The sequence below is a fragment of the Lonchura striata genome, chromosome 8 (genome assembly GCF_046129695.1).
Source record: "Lonchura striata isolate bLonStr1 chromosome 8, bLonStr1.mat, whole genome shotgun sequence".
In the NCBI taxonomy this organism is placed as follows: Eukaryota; Metazoa; Chordata; class Aves; order Passeriformes; family Estrildidae; genus Lonchura; species Lonchura striata.
In genome coordinates this window covers 37,781,053-37,799,843 of record NC_134610.1, presented here as the reverse complement: position 1 = coordinate 37,799,843, position 18,791 = coordinate 37,781,053, and the positions used below count along the sequence as shown (strand labels likewise).

At 44.3% G+C, this 18,791-nt stretch overlaps 1 protein-coding gene across 8 annotated transcripts in view; it reads right to left on the bottom strand.

Annotated features, from left to right (window-relative positions):
- AGAP1 (ArfGAP with GTPase domain, ankyrin repeat and PH domain 1) overlaps positions 1–18,791 on the bottom strand; it is a 307,939-nt gene that overhangs the window by 191,061 nt on the left and 98,087 nt on the right. For 5 of the 8 annotated variants that reach the window (XM_077785210.1, XM_077785211.1, XM_077785208.1 and 2 more), the window contains exons 3-6: positions 18,147–18,234; positions 17,475–17,486; positions 3,873–3,958; positions 167–308 (exon numbers count right to left, since the gene is read on the bottom strand). In XM_077785210.1, coding sequence (XP_077641336.1) covers positions 167–308; positions 3,873–3,958; positions 17,475–17,486; positions 18,147–18,234 — 328 coding nt within the window. The remainder of the gene's footprint in view (positions 1–166; positions 309–3,872; positions 3,959–17,474; positions 17,487–18,146; positions 18,235–18,791) is intronic. The other 3 variants (XM_021536095.3, XM_077785209.1, XM_021536092.3) reach the window with 1 other exon arrangement.

Below are 18,791 nucleotides of genomic sequence, written 5' to 3'. Positions count from 1 at the left end.
CACTCCCTCTCCAAGCAAGTTGCCAGGACATTTTTCTCTCACCTCAAATACTGTATTTGCAATGCCACAGCCCTGCAGCAAAGGGGAAAGGACAGGACATGGCTTTGCCAGCCTGGAGGAGTCAATATGGTCTCAAAGCCCCAGCTGGAATCAGGGCTGCACTTACCCTGGGTGCCCACCAGGACCATGGGGATCTCACTAGTGTTTCGATAGCTGGCCATGCGGCTGTAGTAGTGGTACACAGTCTGGAAGCTGACTTCATCCTCCAAGCTGAACACAAAGATAACAGCATCTACCCACATGGCAAACTGCAGGACAAAAATGGAAAAGGCCAACTGTGAGAAGAGCAGCGAGGAGGGGGAAGGAAGGAAAACCAAGAGAGAAATGCTCTTACCTTCCTGCAAGGGAAATACACACCAGACAAACTCACACACAACCACGGCCTCAACAGGGCTGCTAAAATATGAATCTCATCACCCTGCAAGCCATGGGGATCTGGGATACACAAGGGACGTTCCCACAAGAGCACCCCTTCTTCACTGGGCTGTGTAACCAAACACTGTCAGTACACACTGGGCTTGATTCCCAGAAAACACAGCAGGCTGGGATTGCTGGGTCTGTGCATTTGAAGTGAGCAGCACTCATCTGCAGTGCTGACTGAGCCCCCATGCTGCCATCTGCATGCACGCATGCTGATGCTGCTGGTAATGCCAGGACAGGCATTGCTAGGAATTCTCACTTCTTAATCTCATTAATTTGAGCCTTCCAATTCTTCACCGTACAGACACTCTCAGCTGAGCCAGCAGCACCAAGTGCCTCGTTCCGCTTTCAGTGGAAGAGCAAACTGCTCTCTTGGCATCAGGAACCTGCTGAGAGACATGCAGGTGCACAGGCCAAGGCAAGGTGCTCCTCAGTGACCATGCAAGTGAGAAGCTTTTAACTCACAAGTGAATTAAGACATTTAACTTAACAATGAACATGAACAGGACATCAAGAAAAAAACTCCAGCTTACCTCACTGCCTTTATTTTTCCCTAAGTGACTCCATTCCTACCCAAATTTAGAGCAATGGAAACAAGCTTCAGCCAGGGGATTTTTTTCATGCTTTGTTATATTATTACTACAACATGCCAGGGGACACACTGAACAGAGAGTTTCACTGGGGAAAAGCTCTGCATATTCATGATGATTGTATTGAAACCAAACACTGCCTGGGCTGTTATGCTGTAAAAATAGACAAAAAATTGTTCTGAGGTTTTCAAGTCAGGAGGAAAATCTTCCAGAGGGGAAGGACAGGACTGGTTAACACACAGCAGAGTCACTGCCAGAATCAGGTCAACCACCACACTGTTAAACTGTTCAAACCAGAAGATGAAACCACAGGAACTGGCGACAGCATCATTATTTGGGAGATGTGGGCTTGGGTCTCATTATAAAATGGTTTTTGTTGACTGGACTTAGCAGCATCATGCCAAAGACTCTTCCCAACAACTAGCAATGTCCTTAAGGCATCCATTTGGAAGCCAACAGTCTCTCCAAACCCTCTGAATGTTTGAGCAGTGCGTACAGCAGCTTTCTAATAAGGATTATTTTAAAACACTCAACAGATTTACACAGAGCAGTTCCTGCAGACACAAAACATATCCAGCAATTCCCTATTTCTCTTTTCATACTGAAATGCAGCTTAATCTTTGTGGACATCAGACCTATGGTAAAAAAAAAACCCAAAGGAATTTTGGGAAACACAAGGTCTGGAAACACTGGATGCCTCATCCAGAGTACTGTGCAGGAAATGGCTTGAAACAAGGACAAATCAGCTGCTGGTATAGAAACCAATTCTCAGACATTACTGTGAGTGGGCAGAGCTGTTAGTTCAAGGCAAGCCCAAAACCAAATTGTAAAAAGAGTTTTAAATTCAGAAAGTTACACAGAGCAGCTCATTGTAGGTCAGTCACTAGGTTAATTTGGTTTTACAGGAAATTGAATTATTTTCATCTTTGAACCATTTTATCTTAGGCAAAGAAAAGAGAGATCACAGACCCACAAAATGAGTCTTCAGGGAAGTTTGTTTTTTCTCCCTTCTTGCCAAAAAGAAGGGGATAGTAGCCTGGGGAATACCCATGACCCAGTGCCAGAACTCCACATGTCAGCTCCTTATTGCAGTTGGAATTCAATCCCATTTATTCATGAACACACAAGCAAACTTTTCATTGCAGGAATTAATGAACAGATTAAAGATTTTTAATAGACATGTAACTTGAAATTACACCCAAAAACTCCATAAGGAATTTACAGGAAAGCCTCATGCTGAAAGGTGAGACAGCACTGAAGCCTCAGACCCCTTCAGCAAATCATGAGGATGGAGAACAAATCTGAGCCACTACAGAATCCCAGAATGGTCTGGGTTGGAAGGGACCTTAAATCTCATCTCAAACCAAACCCCTGCCATGGGCACGGACACCTTCCACTGGACAGCAGCAGCCAAAGCCCCAGATTTACCTGGCACATCCCAGGAGCACACCCCATGCTGTTCATCAGTCTGCAGGCAGCTCCTGTGAGCTCCACAAACCCGGTTCTCCAGGCACAAAGCCATCTCAGATTGCTGCATGTACCTTTACACCTCCACTATTTACATTTTTAGATGAGTGAATGTTCTCTAAGCATCAGAGGCTGGAAACCAGGGACTGCTTCAGCCAAATCCCTCCCAGCCCCAGACAGAGCTTTCCTTGTTGCTCCTGCTGACACGGCTGCAGATGTGCCAAGGCTTTATTTTGTCCTGTGACTTCCTTCCAGGATGTCTCTCTCAGCCTCCATTTCCTCCACGTCCTTTCTCTTCCCCTTTTGTCCTGGCACCTTCCCCCACGCTCTCACCCTCCTGGAGCTGTGGTGCTGCATTGAAACCCAAGCTGCTGCTGCTGGCACTGCTCCCCCTCAGCTGTTTGGCCACAGTGCAGTTCCTGATGCTAAATTATTGCTTGTTTGGAAGCTGATCCCTCCCGGAAGAGCTGGGCAAAGCAAGGCCAGCAGCAGCCAACACTCAGGAAATCCTGCCCGTGCCCAGGTGAGGAGAGATAGAGGAGGAGGAGGATGCCCAAGACAAGGATGCTGCCTGCAGAAAGCACAGACGGGTCTGAGGTGATTTAAGCAGCACATGAGCAAACTTGCTCAAAACAGAGTACAGGTCAAGCACTCAAACCCTCAAGCGTCTCCTCCACAGCCAGTGGCTTGGACAGGCTGGGAGAGCTGGGGGTGTTCAACCTGGAGAAAAGAAGGCTCCAGGGAGACCTCGGAGCCCCTTCCAGAGGGGGCTTCAAGAGGGACTTGGAACAAGGGCCTAGGGCAGCACAGGACACAGGCAATGGTTTCCCACTGCCACAGGGCAGGGTTACATGGAACACTGGGAAGGAATTCCTCCCTGTGAAGGTGGGAAGCTCTGGCACAGGATGCCCAGATCCCTGGAAGTGTCCAAGGCCAGGTTGGACGTGGGGACTTGGAACACCCTGGGATAGAGGAAAGTGTCCCTGCCCATGGGAGGGGGTGGCAGTGAGATGAGCTTTAAGGTCCCTTCCCACCAAAACCATTCTGTGATTCTATGAAATCCTGATGTGTCACATTGCTTGAGAATTCAGTATATATGAGCTGTATATCCTGACTTGCAGAGTGTCAGTCAGAATCCCAAATATCTGCTACACACGCTCATCCATCCATCATACCTGAAATCCCAACCATTTGCTGGACAAAATCTTTTTCACCTGAGGGTGATGCTGGAATTCTGCTGGCAGAAAGGTGAGAAGGAGCCAGGACAGAACAAAGCATAGCCAGTTCTCTCAAAGGAACTTTTGAAAAACAAGGAAAGCAAGGCTTTGGGCTCACCTGTGCCTCTGGAGGGCCTCCTTCATCTCTGATCAGCAGCAGGTAGCTCTGTCCATCAACCACTATCTCCTTCTTGAATCTCCCACCTGCCACATAAAAGCAGCACGTTACAGAGAGCAAAAGTACAAAACACACAACAGAAAAAGGCTTCGCTTGTGGAAAAAAAAAAGGTCTTTTCAAATTAACCAACAACTGGAATATTACTGAAGTTTATATGCACATACATGGGAATTACCTAAAGTTAAGGCATGTACTTGCCTTTTACATATATATATATATATATATAATAAGGATAATGTAGGAAAAAGGCAGAAATTGCATTACAACCCACATTAGGTGTCCTTGGGTTGTTACATACAGTTAAAGCCCTGTATGTGTCACCTTTGTTATTAATAATTGTGAGAGAAGTGTCTCTAAGAAAGGCAAAGTGCACACAAACAGCATTGTGTCTTGTTTGTCACCAAAACCAGTTTCTTGTGCCATCCAGCATTTCCTCAAGGGAAGCCCAGTTCTCAGAGCACACGTGGGATGTTATGGGGATGAGAGCTCTACACTCACACACCACAGTTAGGGGAAGGTACCACACACATGTTAGACAAAAAAGCTACAATGGTGCTACCTCTGGAGAGATGTGTTAAACTAGCAGAGAACCCTGTGCTGCTGGGTCAGGATGAATCCCACACCTGCTCTGGACATCTGGCTAAAGAGAGTGCAGCCACAGCCTCCAGCCACATCCTATCCCTGATCCTGGATTTCCAGGGAATGAAGAACAAGGGGTGCCTGGGAGCACCAAAGAGGCTCCAACCCCAGCAGCTGGAGCAGCTGCTCTGTCATCTCCTGTCCCCTGGCTCACAGGGACTCAGCCACCACCCTAAGGCAGGGCTGGGATTGCTTCTTTTGGGGCTAAAAGCATATTTTGGGCACTCTGCTGCCTCTCTCAAAAATGACAAATCCCATTTAGGGCTTCTGGTGTGATGAAGCCTAAGCCAGGATTAGCAAGCTTGGCCTAAGCACTGGGGAGGCATTTAGGCTCCTCTCCTGGAGCAAACCCACTCTTATCTCCCCACCTAAGCCCCAAAACCCCCAGGGCCTCCAGCTTAGCATCATCCACCCTCACAGCTGAGCTTACCACGCTGAGATAAAACACAGCTATTAACACACCCCAAACTTCTCTCTTCTTCCTATTTTTAAAAACTGGAATTAGTTCTGATTTGAACTCTTATTTCCCAGCTTGAAAACATGTCATTCTACCAAAACTAATGGCAGAGAGCCAACAGCTCTGCCTTGCTCTCCAGACAAGCTCCCTAAGCAAGTAAGTCAGCACTCCCAGGCTAATGCTGATCCTCAAAACACAACAATCTGCACAAAAACTGCTCCCTTGGGGGAACCCCACACTGGCTTAGACCCACCATTCCCCCCCCCAGCCCAACCACAACAGCAGCTTTCAAACCAAGATTCCTCCACAGCTCAGCTCTGTGCAACATTTAAGCGTGTTTAAACACATTGTGTGTCATAAAAGATGTAAGAACGAGAGGTTTTGTGGGTTTGTGATGGGGTTTTTTTGTTTGTTTTTTTAAAAATCTTTTCTTTATAAATTTATCCTATTAGCAGTATTAAACATGCAACAATTAAGACTATCACATTTCTGGTTGTTTAATGGCACAGAAGGAGCAGAAGAATCACGTATGGATTTTCATTATTTCACTCACGAAGTGGATTTCAATCCTGCCTTCACAGATCAAGTGGCAGATAAATATCTATCATTACTGAACCTGAAAAGAAGAATCCCAAACAAGTGTAAAACTTGTAAAGAAAACAGTCTCAGTCCTCTTTCTATTAATCAGGCCATTATTTCTATATACTGTCGATTAATTGCACAGACTTGCCAATGAAGTGTTAACTAAGATGAACTACTTAATATAGAGTCCTCCAGAGAGGGCTTCTAAAGCTGTAAGTAACAATGGAAATACAGTATATGCCTGATCAGAGAGGCAAAGTTCTGCCTAATTGCCATTGCCTTTTTTTTTTAAACACGGCAAGTTGCCCCAGCTAATTCTAAAATACCACACACCAAATGCATTTAGAAGCCAACTCATTATTCCCATGGTCAATAGGATGCCCTGCCAGTCTCACTGTACCTTCAGAGAGTCCTCAGAGGCACCATGAAGGTACAGACGGTGGATTAAAAAGCTTAAGGAGAGAGTTAAAAAATTTAAAAAAAAAAATTTTGAGTGTACATACCCAGCTTACAGACATGAGCCCTAAGAGATTTACTCTTCATGATTTGACTGTTGAGAGGAGCATGGAAATGGGTATTAAATTTAATAAATACAGTGCAAGTTAGCCAGCAGCTCTTTTCCTATTTGAATCCGCACTAAATGATCACCTTGGGGACCTGCTCCTTGCCTTCCCCAAAAACACTGGGCATGGAGCTCAGTGCAATTATTGTTATTTCCAGTATTAAATTCAGATCCTGATGTGCTGTCCCACTTCACCGAGGGCTGTCACCCTGCTGCAGCCAACAGCCACAGACAGCTCAGATCTGCTCAAGTGCCTTCTTCACCCTTACAAGCAGGACGTGCTCATTAGCTGGAATAGGCACATCCTCAGAATCCTTGATTTTTGCTTGGATTTAAGTGTTTCATGACAAATAGTTGGAATTTAACACCCCTCCAACCAAACTGTTTCTAAGAATGCCCTGCATTTCCAAGCTGTACTGAATATTTCAAAACAAATCTGAAGGCTCAGAAATGAAACAGCAAACTCACGCTCATCCCTCGAGTAAGAATTATTTTATGCAAATCTCAGCTCACAGTGGGATTCATCCCTAATAACTTGTGCTTCTACACCATTAAAGAGCCCTTATCATGAGCACACCACAATATTAGGTGCTGCACAGGACAGAGATTAAGAAAACCTACCTCAATATCAAGAATTTACACAAACAAAAGCATAAACAGCGAAGAAAATAGAGAGCAAGGCTGTACCCTGCAGGTATCTGTGGTTGTAGGATTAAGGCAAACACTAAACTGCTTCTGCCTTTGGTTTGATAAGCCTTGATGAGAGCCATGAGCAGCATGGGCAAGGGCAGCGATTTTGGGGTGGTTCAGCTGGGACAGCAGCACGTTCATTATTTTTTAAAAAATACATCTAGGAGTTTGTAAAGCATCACAGGCAAAGAGGAATCACAGAGATCAGCCAGTTCAAATATTGGACTACAGCAACCCACGAGAAAGCCAAACACTCTCCCACAGCTCCAAAATACCCCCTATTTTCCTAAATATCTGCATTTGTGACGGAGCCAGGAATTGCTGTTTAAACCAACGGCACTGAGAACAAAGAAATGACCTTCATAACATAAAGAACAAGCTCAAAACCCACAGCAGCACTCCCAGGGGAGGTGGCTGGCTTTGCTCTGGTCCCATCAGGATTATGACACACGCAGCTTTTTAATGAGGGAGCCCCTCAGCTCCCAGATGTACCTGCCAGGCCACAGGGAGGGGACGGCTGGCGGCCAAAGGCTGAGGCACCACAGGCACTTCAGGGCAGCTATTCCCAGTTTTCCAGGACTAGAACAGTATCCATTCACATAGACTCATTGCCAGATGAGCACAGAACTTTTACAGGTGACAAATACTGCTCCCTGTGCCCAAACTCGTGAAGCAGCCCACAAACCACCCCCGTTCTCCCAGGTGCATCTGGCCACACTCCTGCTGTAAGATGCCCCACGTAAATACAGGCTTTGACCAACATAAAGCTTGATAAAGCTAAATAAATTCTGTGCATCAGCAATTTACAACCCTGGCTGAAGACCCAGCACAAATTGGAATAGGGGGGATCAGCCACAGCTTCCTGATCTCATTGTCATGCACGACACTCCATAGGTGAGCGCACGGCATCAGCGGCGGCGCAGAAATTAACCAGCAAAAATCGGAATTAATTTTAAACACTGCACACATTTGTAATCAGAGGTGCTCTCCGTTACAAAAGCTGGGAATTACACGGGGAATTCTGGGGATGAAGGCTTTAATCCAGGCTCTGACAGGCTGGCCGCCCCCTGCTCTCGCCGAGAGCCGTTCCAGCGCGTAATTGCTCACCGGAGCAGCCGCTGATTTTTCTGCCATATCCCCAGGCTCCACTGCGCTCACCAGGCTCTTTATTCAAGCAAATTGCCACGGGGATGAAGTTATTTAGCCATATGAGAAGGATAAATTCGGGGGGCTGGCCACACGACAAGCACAGGCAGCAGCTGAATGTCTACTGTGGCAAGGCAAGACAGAAGGGAGGACTGAGGCAGCTCTGAAAGCCTGTATTTTATATTCCCAGTGACATGTGCCTTTGACAACAGCAGCCAGTTGTCTCACACATGCACATTCTCTCCCTTTTTTTCCCCTCAGTGCCAAGAACCTGGCTCCTCTTCAGGGAAACGCGTTCAAAAATTCTCTCCGTTCAAACAGATGGCCAAATAGTGGTCTTCTGGTTTGCTACTGGCAATTTTTATTTAAATAAACTAATTTTTAAATTTTTTTTGCAGCATTTCCATAAAAGAAAATCAAAATCAAAAAAAAGGAAAAGGTTCTTCCCCCAGAGGGTGCTGGGGCACTGACCAGGCCACCCAGGGAATGGTCTTGACCTCCATCCTGCCAAAACTCCACAAGTGTTTGGACAAAGCTCTCAGGGATGCACAGGGTGGGACTGTTGGGGTGTCTGTGTTGGATCAGTGACTCTTCCATCTCAGGATATTCCACAATTTTGGGTATTTCTTGAATATAACCACTGTGCTAAACAAAAATTCAGAAACCATGAGCAGCTGAGCTGGGTCGAGGATCAAAAACCAAGGAACCATAACTGCCACAAGAGACTGAGGCTGAAAAAGGAGCCCTGGACCACCTTCCCAACCAACTACCTGGGTAAAACAAACCCCAAAAGCCAACAAAAGGAGCCTAGACTGAGCTTTTCAACCCCCACCATCTGCTTCTCTCAATAGGTTTAGGATTTGGTTCAGGAAATACATGGAGAGGTCTCCTGGAACTATCAAGCCATACCCAATTAAAGCAAGTTACCCCCACAGGCACCATATATAAATGCAATATTACATCTTATAATTGGATCTTTACCTAAAAATTGGCAAGGAAGCACTAATATATGATTTTGCAACTCCATGGAAAGAGGGTTCACTGCTGGAATTTTAGTAGCAGCTTCAATGCCATTTAACAACTGAATTCTGAGATGCATTCACTGATGTATTTGCAGTGCCTCTCCAGAAGGGCAGATGTAATGGGTTCCCAAAACCTGGCAGTGATTTGAAGGGAGATCAATGGAATTTTAGGTTTTTAAGTGTTTAGGAAAAAAGCTTACACATAAAAATATAGAAAAATTACCTCAAGCTGCATAGAACCTCCAGGGTTGAGTGGGATAGTGGAAAGAAACTGTGAGGGTGGGCAGGCCCTGGCACAGGCTGCCCAGAGCAGCTGTGGCTGCCCCTGGATCCCTGGAAGTGTCCAAGGCAAGGCTGGATGGGGCTTGGAGCAGCCTGGGACAGTGGAAGGTGTCCCTACCATGGCAGGGATGGAATGGAATGAGCTTAAAGGTCCCTCCAGAGCCAAACTATGCTGGGATTCCAGGATAAACAGGCTGAGCTAGATGCAGTGTTTTATCTCAAGCAGAAGGAGAGGAAGGTGACTGATCAACCACCAAGATAAATGGAAACAAACCAGAGCCGGCCTCTGAGCAATTAAGTTTCCCTCATTATCCAGAGACAGGGCTCAGGAGCAGAGCAGTGCATGTTCTACTTCCCCTGCAAAGCTCCTGACAGCCAGTGCAGACTGTGCTAAGCCAATTAGAGAGGGCCAGTCTTAAAAAAATCACTGTAATGTGAGTGCAGACAGAGAGGTAAAGCACACTCTGTCCCCATCAAATGACTCATCTGAAAGAAGCAGCACAAAACCAATCCAAGTTTCTGCAGCAGTTTCAGCTCTCCTGCACCCACATTATTAATAACCTAGAAGATAGAAGTAACAGGCTATTTAGTTTCTAGATAATGAAGCAGGAGGGACTGCAATTATGGTAGAAAATTGGACTGTACTTCAACGTGACCGTAACGAGTTCAAGAAATAGAGGGGGAAAATAAAAGCAGCATCACGGGGACAAAACTGGGGACAAACCAGCTGTGGAAAGATGGGGCAGGATGGCAAAAACCTCTGGCACAAGAGTGAAAAGCAGTTGGGAATTCCTGCAGAGTGCAGAGAAGGGGACACCTTGTCCTAGCCTATGTCACCATGCCAGCCTCAGCCCGTGCTGATCTGGATAGGGCATCCAATGGCAGATAAGGACCAAAATCTGCCTACAAAACACCCAGTCAGAAAAATAAACATGTGAACCCTGGTTTGTTTAGGAGAACAGACTAGGAAGGGAGAAGAGGTGTGAGTTCTTACTAAACAAATAAAACTGCGATGCCATTTTAGGGCAAGGGAGATGCTTTTGCCATTTTTCCAGTTATTGATTATTATGATCCAAGGTAAACAGGCAAGAATATCAAGTGGGAGGAGACATACAAAGTGCTACACCCCAATTCCAGGCATAAACCTTGGGTTCAGACCTCCCTCAGTCCAACATGAAGCAGAAACACATCTTTATCAGACACCCACTGCACATCAGGACACAACAATTGTGGCACCGAGCAAGTAAAAGCTGAACGTGCTTTATGTTCTCCTAGTTCACAAGCATTTCTGACAGATTAAAAGGGAGGAAAAACAACCCCCAGGAACCTGGGGGGAACCCCCTCCTCTGAAACCCACCCAGAGCCCTCACACCCACCCAACCTCCCCAATATCAGGAGTCTCCTGCAGCCACAAGCTGACAAGGACCTACAGTTCAATCACTGCTCCCATTTCTACCAATAGCTCTTTTTTAATTTTACTTTTTTAAATTTCCTTCTTTTGGTTTATTTTACTGACAGCAGGTGCAGAGAGTTGCTTATACCTCACACCCACTAATTGTATATACACAAGTCTAATTTTAAAAGGTTATTTTTATCAAAGCAGTTGGAAACAAAAAAAACCTCAGCGAGTCAGCTCCTTCAGGCAGGATGTGATACCACTTTAGCACACTCCTACCTTTTTCCACCACCAGTCTTTTCCAGCTTTAAACATTTACAGTCCAAAACACCACTTTCCAAACCAAGTTCCTTACAAAGTCAGCCCCGTGATTTAAAATATCATCCTTTTTTTTTGCTGCAGCTCCTTCTAAGTTGGCTTCTCAGGCATTTCCTCTTCCAGACAAACCCACCCCAGCTTTCAATCTAACACGAAATTCAACTGCTCAGAATTTATGCTTGACCTCACAAGTTTCCAACATAATTGCAAAATCCTAATATGCACTAACAAACCCTTAACAGCTCAACAAAGATAGTCCAAAATATAAGCACTGATGCACAGATCTCAGGCCTTTTCTTACTCCTCTTGCTTTTTCAAAAACCCTCTTGCTTTTTATACCTAGCCAGCTTCTCTAATACCTGTCCTTTCATTGCTGTTTTACATCACAGATAGCAGCCCTGAAGTTAAAAGTGGACTTAGCAGTGATTACACCATAATTGCCCTTCCTAAAATGGGTAAAAACACCTAGTGACAGCCCGTTGTGGCAGCAAACCAAGGCTGAGATTTCAAAATACTGTGAATATTTCTTTTTGATACAACTTTCCGTAACAACAAAAGATTCATTGAAGGGGGGGAAAAAAAGCTCACAATAAGAAATCAAATACAAGCTGAACAAGGAACGGGTTCAAAGAAAAATATTAAAACCTGGATTTGAGATGAAGAGTGAAGCAGTGGGCTATGATTGAGAAATACATCCAGAAGGAGCATTTGAGAAATGAAGCAAAAGGCAGGTCCAGCAGGAGCCACTCCCAACTGGCTTCAACAGCAACAGAAGCAGGGAGCACTGGAGACTCAAACCTATGGAATCCCAGAGGAGTTTGGGCTGGAAAAGCCTTTTTACATCACCAGGTCTGACCCCACCCAGCACCCCAGGGCCACCACTAACCCCATCCCCCAGTGCCACATCCACAGGGTTTTTGAACACTTCCAGTGATTCCACACTGCCCTGAACAGCCTGTTCCAATGCTTGACAACCCTTCTGGTGAAAAACCTTTCCTGAATATCCAACCTAAACCTCCCCTGGGCACAACTTGAGGCCATTTCCTCTTGTAGCATCACTCACTACTTGGGAGAAGTCACATTTATTCCTGTTAAGAGCCCAAAATTGTGGCAGAAGTTATAAATCTGTTTTACAGATTTTCCCTGAGACACAAGTTTCAGAGGAGCCCGTTATGAGAAGGACACAAATGCTTCAGACATTATTTCCCAAAAATCTCAGGGCATTCAAGGTGCAAGGTGTTAAAGAGAACACCTTAAAGACCCCCAGGGAACACAGCCGAAAAGGGAAGCTTTTCTGGCAATCTGCTTCCTCAGCACCTCCTAAAGAGCAAATACTTGAGTTTTTCCTTTAATTAACAGAGCTCCTTATTTGGGTGACACTTTAAGCAGTCCCCAAGCTGACAGCTGGAACAGAGAGTTTTTCAAAGGGCTCTCTAACCTACACAGGCAGTCCTAGGAGGGCCAGGAGAGGGAAGGGCTCCAGAGGGGAGAGGGCAGAATGCATCAACACCATCTTTTATGCTGAGCCTGAAAGGCTCCAAAAGCCCAGGAGAACCCTCTGTAGCAGTGCTTTAAAGGGATCAAAAAAGAGACAAGTGTTGTCTTATATCTGGGTGTCAGCGTGAAATGCCAAATAAAAATAATCACTCGGTACTACTGCAGCAAAAAGAAAGACAAAGAACTGGAAAGAGGTAATTTTGAAACACATGTCCCAAGTCATCACTGTCTTCTGAACACCAGACAGAATCTGCCTGTGGGTTGACAGGCCAAAAAAAAACCTTCATCTGCCCCAAAGTGCTGAGGGGGCTCGTGAAAACTGCACCAAGGATTTGAAACCAACACAAAAAAAATACTCAGTTTCCTCTGAAATTCTCTTTTGCCCTCCAGAAACCACAAAATGCAAATTTAAGGTTAACGTGGCTTTTTTAAACTCATGTTGGGATTCTTGCAAAGTCTCCCTGTGTAAGCTCTGTGTACATTTTGACATGTCTGATGGTGATTTTCTGGAATTCCAAAAAATCCTCAATGAGTAAGCATGAATGATTCCAAGGAAAGCTCCAAGTACATCCTCACAGGACATTTCTCTGTTCTGCATTTACATTTCAGCCAGCTGCTCACCGAGAACAGAGCTTACAGATTAGTCTGGGACACATCCTCCCTTTATTCACCAAAGATCAAATTTGGGTGTTTAGTAAATACAGCCTTCCTAGGTATTTGAAAAATATTAACTAGATAAAAATAGCAAGTGGCTTCTGTAAAGAGATTGGTAGCCTCAGGAACCTGATTGTTCACAGCAGGCAGAATTGCATGAATCATGTGGAAAAGGGACAAGAATCCCAGTGCTGCAGAGGGGACAAATTGTCCAGTTCTGCTTCAGCTTCCCTGCTCTATTCAACCCAAAACAGAAACTACCCAAGGTGAAATCTCTCAGCACAATCCCAGCAAGCAAAGAAGGATCCCAGAGTGGTTTGGGTTGGAAGGGCCTTTAAAGCCCATCCCATTATACCCCTGCCATGGGCAGAGACACCTTCCACGAACCCAGGGTGCTCCAAGCCTGGCCTTGGACACTTCCAGGGATGGGGGCAGTGTTTTTATCCTTTTTTTATCCCTTTGCTTTTTTTTTCCCCAGGTGAAGCAGGTCCACACTCTTGGATCCAGCCCAGGATCAGACCTGAATAAAGACACCTGGAAGGTCATCCCAGTTAATAGATTATGCCTGAACTTTCTGCACAGATACTGTGTAAGGGTCTGTGACCAAGAGAAAATCTCTTAAGAGGATGTGAACAAAAGCAGCTGAAATTTTAAAGCACTCTTCCTCAATCCTCCTTGCATAATTACCCTTTGCTGAGGAAGCATCAGCCAGGAATAGTTACTGGAGATAAACTGAAAAACATGGACACCCATCCCTCAAGATGTAATTCCTACACAGAATCAGAATCCTTTAGGTTGGAAAAGGCTTGAAGATTACCAATGCATGCTTTTAGTACAGGCTGGCAACCTATTTTCATGATACTTTCATGACATGCTTCAAAAGGAAGGCTGAGGGTGACACTTCATTTGGTATTTTAATATTAAACAAGACCATTCCTGCCATTCAAGTGTTACCCTGCTCACTGTAGTGCTGAAAAAAGTTCTGTGGTGAAGGCTGCAGTATTTTTAGGTCAAATTTGGAAAGAGAGTAAATGTTCACAGCTTTCTGGAAAACACATTAAAGGCTTTATTCTGCATCTTTTACTGGGGGAAAAATTTCCACCACAAAGAGAGATGAAACCTCCACTGACTGCAACAGCTACCTGCTGCCTGAAGTCAGGATGGTGGATGGCTTTTATGCTTTTTAAAACACTAAAAGTAATTAGTCCACATGAATCCCAGAGTACATAGAGAAAAAACCTCCTTTTTGTCATCCCAGCAGAAACACCCTGGACCACAGTTTGTCTTTTCATTTTTCTTGGGTTTTTTGGGTTTTTTTTTGTTTTGTTTTGTTTTATTAGACTCACTGTTTTGTTTTATTAGACTCACTGGAAAACAAAGTACTGAAATAATCACAACATGACTTAAAATATTCAGAGACATGCCAGAGATGTGGAAAAGCCTTTAAGTCATGTTTCACACCTATGTGGCTTTTTGGAAACAAAACCTAAACAAGTAACCGAATCCTCCCGCCACTCACTACTCCTGTAAGCTACAGTTCACCTTGGTCTGCAAAGAATTCAGTCTCAAATTCCACATACACCACACATTTCCCTTGGCTCCTACAGGCAGAATTAAATTCTAGATGGGGGAAAATAAAGCCACATTTCCCACACCTTACTTGTTGTTTCAGCAGGTCAAGTACCCAGCAGTAGTAGTTTTCCTTCCAATTGCTGAGAAGGTCCTTTTAAGACCACAAATCCCTAGAATTCCTTATCTCCCATAATTTCTGTAAAAAGCACATTTACTCTTATGAAATTTAAAAAGTTTAAAGTTAGTACAGGATAATAGGAGATAAGGATTACAGACTACATTGCTTTCTTTGGCGATATTCATTAAATGCTTTTCCTTTTATATCAGCTTGTTGTGTATTCATGGACTCTTACGCATAGTAAACTTTTCTTCAAATTAGTTTACATATTCCAAGAACTGTTTAGTATATCTTCTTTTTGGGTCTAGTTTTTTCGAGTGTGTGTATTCTTTGGTTATGGTGTTAGTCTGTTCTTATCACCTCCAGTTTTTTGCCTTTGGTTTACAGACAGTGAGTATTGATAGTTGGTATATCTGTAGTAGGTGTCCTCATATGTTTCTTAGATATTATCTTCTCTAAGTAGGTATTCTAACACAAGCATACTTATATCAGCTATTTCACTACTATGTCTAAGCTTAATTAACAACAGAAATAAAAACTATATCTTTATAACAAAGTTCCTTTAACATCGCACATATAAAATCCATCTTAATAGTTGCAAAAAGCCAATATTAAAATATGTATCTACAATAATTTCCTTCTTGTATCCTCACAGAAAAAAATTGAAAGTCCCAAAGTACTGAAATTCCCCACTTACAACAAGGTAACACATTGCTGCTTTTCTTACACCTGATTTAAAATGTGTCGCTCAGCAGCACAGCTGCGTGTATGTTAAATATGCAAAGGAAGAGTCTCAAGGCCGTTTTTCTTCCTAATAAAAACTTATTCTTTGAGAAAACAAAGGTTTGCAAGTTGCAAACACATGAGGGACTGAAGTTCTGAGCAGAAATAAAAACTGGGGCAGGCAGTGAGAGAAAACTCCACTGCAAAGTGCAGGGTTCCTCCCTCTGGTGGGGAGGTGGTGATGGGCAGCAAGAGAAATTTCTCACTTGGAGAGCTGAAGGAAACTTGAAACCATCTTTACATAGCTAAAATTCATTTAGTGGAATGCTGAAGCCCTCAGGGCCCACAGGAGATGTGGCACTTGTCTGATGCAGGGCAGGTTTCCTGGTAATTGCAGCAATTTAGAAGGCAGAGGCGAGCAGAAATAGCAGTCCCTGGCCCTAATCACCACTTTCACGTGAAGCAAATATCCATCACTTCACCCATTAGGCACTGATTTTATGATGCCTGTTAAATTTAGCTGTTAGGAAGCCATTCCAAGCCAGTAAACTCGGGTTTTCCTTAACTGATCAAGCATCTGACACCTTCACATCCGATATACATCCTCTTCTTTATCCAATTTAACAATCTGACACATTTATAGTCTCCTCAGAAAAGGAGAGAGGAGAGGATCCACAAGGGTCTCCAACATGAAGGATTACACTTCTCTAGGGACTTGTTTGAAGGACCTAAAAGTGCTCAAGACCAGGTTGGAGGGGGCTTGGAGCAACCTGGGACAGTGTAAAGTGTCCCTGCCCGTGGCAGGAGGTGGAACAGGGTGAGCTTTAAAGGCCCTTGTAACCCAAGCCACTTTGTGGTTCTGTGATTCTCTGACAGAGAAGTAAGACACTACCACATCACCACTGCAGATGTTTACTGAGGGTAATTTATATGGGTCGAATTTCCTTTAATGCTGACTTGATTGGAAACCTTGACCTGATCCCTCAAACGGAGAATCCGAGCTCTTAATTATTCCAGTTTTCCTCCTGTTAATGAAATGCAACAGTGTCATTAGTGAGGCTTGTCAGCTACACTTGTGTGCAGAGAAATGATTTGACACTGCTTTTGTCATCTAATCCTTTCAGGAAAAATAGTCACAACGTCACTCCAGCACTGTAAATAAAAATCCTTCAAGACAAAGAGGACAGATGGCAACACTCCCAAGGAATATCACCTAAAATATTCATCCTTCAGGAGGGGAGCAGGGTTAGCCCTGTCAACAGTCAGTAGATTTGAATCTTCCAAGGGGAAAAAAAAAACAAAACAAATATTCTCTATTCATGAAGTGAAGGAAGAGATCTGTCAAGACAGATTTTTGCTGAAGATTTGCTGTACTTAGTGCCACTACACCCTCTGTCAGCATTTCTCACTATCAGCATCCAGAAGCATGATCCACACACACTTCTGTGCACAGGCTCAATATCATCAATTATTATTGACAGCTCCAGCTACAAACCAGCAGAAGCATTTAGGGCAAACTTACAAACTGCAGGACCTCAGTGTTAGTGCAATTCCACAGCAAAAGCCTTGTCCATCCCTCCCTTCCCCTCTCCTCCCATTTTAACTACAATTCCAGGCTGTTAAAATGTCAGCTATCAAGCTAAACCAGCTTCCTGTGGCAAAAGTTAATTAGAAACAAATGTTATCAGAGATGCATGGAACTACAAACTACTGCTGAAGAGACAACTACAGCAAGAGACAAAAACAGTGAGATGTACTAAAGACTTGAAATCAAAAGGAAACAACTCAAAATGATACACAGAACAAGGGGGAAAACGCTCTAGTACAGAAACCACCATCTGGCCCTTCAAAACGAGAGCTGCCATGAAGACAATGTATAGTTACCTGCATCCATATCTGCAAAGAAGGGAACAGCCAGTAAAGAAAAGAAGGAACCAGAAATTCAGTGTCTCAGAGTTGGATTTAAAAGTTCATAAGGAGAACAGATAAAGAAAAATAATCAAAAAAGTATTTACTGCAAGATAAACCTTGATAAGGTACTGTGATATTTTCGATTTCAAGCTATAAACTTGGATTAATGTTAAACACTACAGCATACAAATTAATTTTCTATGCCATAAGAACATTTAAAAAAGACCAAATATTTAATATATTAAACAGTAAGTAAGTTACACCTTTTTAGGTAAGATTTTATTCTTCCAGTATCCTGATTGTACAGAAACCCACCACTACAGACAGTAATTGTGGCTTTCAACAACCCAAGTGAAAGCAGCAGCCCTACTGAGAGCATTCAGCTCCTCTCCATCAGGACTAATTTCCATATGGACACACACTGGGGGCCGAAGTATTTAAAGGATGCTAAGCAGTTATGGAAAATCTACAATTATAACTGTACATACTTAGCTCAATCTGGAGAACGTTAAAGCAAAAATCTCCATGCATTTTGAAGTAGCACATGAGATTTTTTTTTTTCCAGTCCATTTCTACATGATCAAAAATGAGTAAGGATGTAGTTTGTGGGGGAGAAGGAAGGGTGGGAGCTGTGGCTGCACCCACCTTCAGGTGACTCCTCCTGCACATAGGTGCCGGTCAGGTAGCGATGCACCAGCGCCGACTTCCCACTCGCCAGGTTACCCACGATCCCCTGCAATGGAAAATAAAAGAAGCAACAAAAAATTCAACTGCCATTCATCCCTGTAAAAAGCAGTGTCCTCGAGCAAAATCTGCACACAGAAGTAACATCCCCAAGCAGCAGACATGGTGCAAAATATGCAGAGTGGTTTGGGGTGGGAAGGACCTTAGAGATCGTCTTGTTCCACCACCTTCCACTATCCAGGGTGCTCCAAGCCCTGCCCAACCTGGCCTTGGACACTGTCAGGGATGGGGCAACCTGTGCCAGGGCCTCCCCACCCTCCCAGGGAAATATTCCAGCACAACCCCATAGTTTTCTTCCTGGAGGTGCTCAAATAAAGGACTTGAGGAGACTTGGGGTTTGTGGCTTTAAAGGGATGCACAGAGCTGAGGACACTGTGCTCCCTTCTTGGGGGAGGGAGGTGATGGAAACTTCTTTCCCCCTCCGAAACCAGCCCAGCCTGCTCTGTTCTCTCCTGTTTACTTGACCCTCACTGGAGGTTCAGAACAGAAGGTCCCTGGGGAGAAGATGAACTCTGCTGATCTGCCTGGGACTGCCAAACAGGCCGA